The 6,420-nt window shown below is 45.5% G+C and overlaps 1 protein-coding gene across 1 annotated transcript in view; it reads right to left on the minus strand.

Annotated features, from left to right (window-relative positions):
- The window catches only part of LOC119956376 (vesicular glutamate transporter 1), an 89,153-nt gene extending 83,077 nt beyond the window's left edge, over positions 1–6,076 (minus strand). The window contains exon 1 of the mRNA XM_038783540.1: positions 5,415–6,076. Within this exon, the coding sequence (XP_038639468.1) occupies positions 5,415–5,476 (62 nt within the window). The 5' untranslated portion in view covers positions 5,477–6,076. The remainder of the gene's footprint in view (positions 1–5,414) is intronic.
- Between the last annotated feature and the right edge of the window lie 344 nt (positions 6,077–6,420).

A 6,420-nucleotide genomic window follows, 5' to 3' on the forward strand; every position in this document is an offset into this window, starting at 1 on the left:
TGGGGTTATTGTTCAACAATTGGGTCCTGTGTATTACCAGGCTCGTGTTGGTGGGCAGCTTATGCAGTGACATCTGCATCATATCCGCTCCCGCTGGTCTCTTCTTCGTCAGGTACCGAGAAAGAGCTCTTCTTCAGAACCTTTGATTCCATTGCTGGTACATCCTGCTGCGACCCCTTCACTTTCCAGTACGGACATGCCTGATGGACTGTCATCAGACTCCGACATGGAGACCCAAATGTCTACAATCTCTGACACCGACATCGTGATTCTGCTGCCCTCAGCTGATGATCAGCCCAGGCATTCTCGCCGTATACATCTTCCGCCGGTAAGGTACACACCGGCCAATCAAATTCTTCCCATTGACGGTGACCTGCTGGAGCCGAATCATCTTCGTCATCCGACTGCTAGAAGTGCTTCATCAGTTTCTTCTTCTTCGTCAACGATTTTTGCAATTCAGTCGTCTTCTTCTCCTCTTCATCGTCCTTCGAGGGGGTCTTTGTGCTTTGGGGGGGGGGGGGAAGAATGTAACAACCTGCACAGGACATACAGTATGGTGATGATAGTTTTCCCAGTTCTCCTTGAGGAGACATCTGCATCATATCCGCTCCCAGTGGTCTCTTCTTCGTCAGGTACCAAGAAAGAGCTCTTCTTCAGAACCTTTGATTCCATTGCTGGTACGAGTTCCCCCGCTAGGGGCGGGGTAGCTTACCCATACTTGTATAATAGGTTAGCCAGTCTGGGACTGACTGATGCCGAGAGAGAGAACCCGGTGAGGTTCAACTGGTATATAATTGTTGTTAAATGTCACTTATTTTTGGCTTACTTTGGACTCTCTGTGCCTTATTAAACTTCCCTTGTGAACAACTTCACAACTGCAACCAATATCCTTACCTGAGATGTAAGCGTCGCTGGCTGAGCCATCATATATTTCCCACCCCAATTGGCCTTGAATTGAATGGATTATTAGGCCATTTCAGAGGGGGTATTTAAGAGTCAACCAACCACATTGCTGTGGGTCTGGAGTCACATCTCGGCCAGACCGGGTAAGGGTGGCAGATTTCCTTCCCTGAAGGACATTAATGAACCAGGTGGGGTTTTTATGACAATCGACCATAGTTCCATGAAAATGAAAATCGTCTATTGTCACGAGTAGGCTTCAATGAAGTTACTGTGAAAAGCCCCTAGTCGCCACATTCCGGCGCCTGTCCGGGGAGGCTGGTACGGGAATCCAACCCCCTCGAAGGACGAAGGCTGCTGGCCTGCTTGGTCTGCTTTAAAAGCCTGCGATTTAGCTCAGTGAGCTAAACCAGCCCCTGTCAATTAGACTTTTAATTCCAGATTGAATTCGAATTCAAACTCAGCTAGTGAAAAATACCAGAACCCACCGTCTCCCCTCCCTCTTTTGATACACAGGGCGAGTTATATTGGCGGGGGGATTGTGGCTAGGGGGTCTTCCACAATGTTGTTCTGTGATCTCTTGATCAGAACTGGTGGAAGTCGAAAATCCCATTTTTAAAATGAAAAATAATTAACATTAACATCAGTGGCAAAGCCAACCTTTATTACCCATTCCCTCTTTGCCCTTGAGAAGGTGGTGACGAACTGCCTTGTTGGCCTATTGAAGTCCATGCCGTGAAGATACTATCAAGTCGGGTGTCCCAGAATGCTGACTCCGCGATGATGCTGAAATTGGCAACTAAACTCAAATTATACAATTCTATACGTCGTCCCTTTAATTGCGACAAGAGTTGACAGCTACATTAATTCAGCCAGCCTGCGTCAAAAGTCACAATTAACTCCTAATTGATCACACTAATGAACTATTTTCATCTCCCCTCTCCAACTGCAAACAAGCGTTGGAAATCTAAATAGTTCTCTCGTCACGTTACCGCCAGGTTTGACAAATTAAATCCAGGGACCATGAATCCTTGGAGTGGTCAAGGTCGGGAATCGAATTGAGAGCAGCGAGTGGTTGATCATGCGAAGTGTCCAGAGATGGATTGCAGGGTTTAACCAACGGATTTTTAATTTGTTACAAGATTGGCTGTCCATTTCATACACACGGATGCTCAATGATACCACCTGGCAATCGGCGTGCTGCCTCGCCCTGCTGGAATTGAATATCTTAATACTAATCTTGTCCCGGTACAAATAAATAATTCAGGACCCCATTCATCATGGATAATCCGAGTCGCGCACGATAAATATGACTTTGAAATTAAACATGAAGCCAGCTTTAATCAAATGCTGTTCAAAATGACACTAAGCTGAGGGCTGGTTGATAACTTCCCTCGATTTGACCTGGTGAGTGATCTCACCCCCCACAATGGTATTTACAGACATTTACCTTTTTCATTAAGACTTCTGCTCAAAGATGGAAGGCAGCATATCCCACAAGGGGTGACAGACTAGGCAAGGGAGAGGGTAACGAATAGAAAAATCCCCAGCATGATAGAGAAGCTGCTCTGATACCCAAATCTCGATAGAGACAGAGACACGGACAAGTCCCAGAGACAATTCTTTCCTCCCATACATAGCCAATAATTAAACCGAATGATATTCAAACGAAATATGCCCAGGCCGTAACAAATCGATCACATTAATTATTAACCATCATCGTTAATCTTCACCGATCTAATTTTTTTGGGTCAAATTTACAATAATTCTGTCGGACAATGACAATTCAATCGGGTCTTATAATTCAAAGCATTCATTTCTGGCTTCGATACGGAATCTATTTATCTATCCGTGCCGATAGATATGGTATGAAACTGCGGAATATTTGGAGGATTGAGCAAAGAGAGGGCAGTTCAAGGTGAGTTAGGCTCTTCCCGATTTTCGTTGAAGTTTCGCTACTGGGGCCCAATGACTCATAGCCACTAATTAAACCTGGAGTTTCTGATGTGCCAATTTTCAGGGGCAGGAACCAAGGCGTTGGTGTTAAGGCACCGAACTTCGAAACAAAAAACGGTGGGACCCAAATTTAACGAAATGAGCAAAATGTTTCTTAGCGGATGGCCTTATGAAGCGGGTCTCAAATTGACATATTCTTCGTAATTGTCATGATTCTCTCCCCTGGTGACAACTGCAGGGGGGGGGGGGGGAGGGGGATAGAAAATTCACTATTTTACACCCAAAAATATTAATAATTCAACAACCTGAGAAAGTGTAAAGCAAGTCAGCTGCTGATCACCGCCCCCCCCCCCCCCCCCCTCCACACACACACAAGATCATTCTGATCCGGTGGAGCAACATGCATCTTCTAAACTGAAATTGAAAAAAAAACCTTAGTTTTTCCTGTACAAAGTTTCTCGTCCCTTTGAGTAAAAAAGCCTTTCGGTTTTAGGCAGACGAGCTAAATATGCGACCTGGGATTCAGAAATGCCAGCGCTGCCCAAATGCTCTGAAATATTAATCAATCATATTTTATACATGGATGTACTGCTATTCAGACACTTCCAGTGGTGCATGGACGTGAGGGAGGAGGGGGGGGGGGGGGGGGGGCGCGGCATAACCAGATACTTATAAATTCGTGTGTTTAAAAACATATTTATCCAGACTGCCTTGTGTTCTGAAAATCGAGTGGGATAAATGTTTCCCCTCTCGTTTCAAACAGTTAAATCTGCCCCTTTCCATCTCAGTCTGTTAAACCCACTCCCAAAATTACAATTTTGCGAAAGCTCTCGACAGAGAGGCTAACCACATAGCCGGATTAGACCCATAATGTGCTTTAAATCTATCACAGTACTCGCCCATCAACCAGTAGCCTTGCATCATCGGTATATACACCGCTGCCGAACATATATATATAGGCACAGATTAATCAGACCGGAGATGGATTTTTACACATTCTCTTCCAAAAAATGCACCGGTTATGTGATTGTCGACAGTTGAGATATAAAAGGTGGGAGAGAGAACGAGAGAAAGAAAAAAACAGAATGTTCTTCTGTCCTTTAAATTATTTATCAGGCACAGACAATGTCTTCCACAGGGAGTGACTTCCAGCCGGGATTTGCTGGGGAGGAAGTGAAAAGAGGGAATAATTTAGGAAATCTTTAACCTCCAACTGCATTTTTGATCAAAGGAAATATGTCGAATTTCAGTTAACACAAGAGCATACACGACGCAAGATTTTGAAGCTGTATATATTCTTAAAATCTGAATTCCAACACAGCAAAATGAACCAAAAAGAAAAGCATTGTTGTTCATCTGCAGTAACGTGAGACGGACAACTCTGTGGAAGGAAACATTTTTGTGGTTTAATGGATCTAGGTTCGCTCGAGTCCATTAATGCATAGACAACCTTAGGCCCATTTCGCAAACGAGATGATTGCAAATCAGTTCTTTTAAGTGTTTTTTGTTTTTGCAAAATGATCGCAGAGTGACTTGGGTTGAATCAGAATCTTTGTTTCATTGCATGGAGACGGATGGAGGTATCGGTTTATCTTCTGATGCACTCTCCTGTACCAGGGTGTTTTTTTCTGAGTGCACTGCGGTTAAATTCTCCCTGGCCAGTAACAGCAAGGCCCTGTTTGACTTTGCAAAAGAACTAGCGTGCCCTTGCTAGGTGGTGGTGGTGGGGCGAGGGGGGTGGGGGGAGAGAGAGCGAGAGAGAGAGAGACACGAATACACCTTTCATCGCCCAGACAGCGATGAAGGGGCCACAGTTATGTTCGCAAGCACCTTTGATTTTGCAAATAATGTTTAGCTATTTGGAAAACCGCAGACAGTGCAGGATTATACAATGTCAAGTGCACAGTGAATGGATGGATATGCTCATTCGATCAGTCAGAGTTTGCGCCCATCAACTACCAAATTATCAACGCGCAAAACCGCCTGTTAGAATAATTTATAGAAATCAATGGGGTTCGGAAACTGAAATATCTGCATGTTACTTTAGTGGTCCTAAATTGCAATCTTCATTTTTGGGCTGTTTTCGTTTTATTCTAATTCTAATTCTCGGAACCCCATCGTGACACACACACTGCTAAATATTCCAATTTGATTCTGTTCTTAACGCGCAGTGCAACGAATTAATCGTGAGAAAAATAAAGATTTAAGAAATGTAAACGAACGAGCGTCCAGAAAGGGAGCGTTTAAAAAAAAATAGCCTTCCGGAGAGGAATGAATCTTTGTCACTAATGGAAACACAGATTATATGCAGATTATAAAAAGTAGCTTGCCCAACATCGAAAGGTTGCATTTTAGCAATTTGATTAAGGGCAGATGCCAGCATTTCATCTGCAAACCGTGTAACTGAAATATCGGATCAGCCTTCAGCTCTTGCGAGGCAGGGGATGGCTAGAACGGCAGCGGATAGGAAATAATTGTGCCCGACGATAACAACAATGTCCGTCGCTTTTTAGAATATTTGCAGCGGTCTCTGAGAGAACAGAAAGAGGCAGACTCACCTGTGTAGGTGCCCTAAGGTATCCCCAGCTAATTTCTTAAACTGCTCTTTTCTGATCTCCATATTTCAGCCAAGGGTGTCGCCTCCGATGCCCTTATCCCCTTTAAACAATTCCAGTTTCAGTCATCGCGGAGCATAAGGCCGCCCGGCATTCTACAAGACTCCAGAGAAGTTTGCTAAAGTGACCTTACTGCCAATGTCCTTGGCGTATCTATTGATTCCTGGCAGCGGGGAAACAGCGCGCCCCGTGGCCCAAACTGCAAAGTAGAGACATGTTACCCTTCCTCGCAGCCCGACATGTGATCAAGGCACATTCGATTGATTCATAACATCACGGGCTAGCCTCGCCCGGGGGGTGGGGGTTAGGGGGGGAAAGCTTGCATCCGAGTGCAAAGGTTGTTTCACCAAGGGTTTTGAGGTTTGTGTCAAAGTGGCCCAAGGGTGAAGTTGACCCAGCAGTTGCAAGAGAAAAGTTCAGCACCGCGGCCACTGGACAGCGCCCACCGCGCATTCCAGCACCATGGCCAGCTCCCTCCCCTCTCTTAAACCTTTCCTTCCCAACTCTCCCACTTCTCACTGAAACTTTTCAGAGGCCAGGTAGCAGGTCGTCCCAGGGCCCTGAGCCGAGCTCTGAAACTTCCCAGCGGTTACCAACCCCCTTGCCATCGCTCATTGCTTTAATGGGCCGGCGCTGGTCTTCATTGGATGCCCCGCACTGCCTGTCAACGCTATCTGGCTGGATTGAAGCCAATCCGTCTATAGGCTTCCTAAAGTGGGTGCTATGGCAACCAACTGAGATTTGATCATCTTAACTGCGGGGAACATATGGTCACACAACACAAGCTGGTATGTGTGAAACAATGCGCACATCTCTGTGTATCCCGGGCATAGAGAGAATATATTTCTTGGCTTGCTAGCATCTCCAAAACCTGGGGCCAGGAATATAAGATGGCCGTTGACAATGGGCGGCAGGGACCCGGGTTCAATTACGGCCTTGGGTCACTGTC

Source organism: Scyliorhinus canicula, chromosome 23 (genome assembly GCF_902713615.1).
Source record: "Scyliorhinus canicula chromosome 23, sScyCan1.1, whole genome shotgun sequence".
NCBI lineage: Eukaryota > Metazoa > Chordata > Chondrichthyes > Carcharhiniformes > Scyliorhinidae > Scyliorhinus > Scyliorhinus canicula.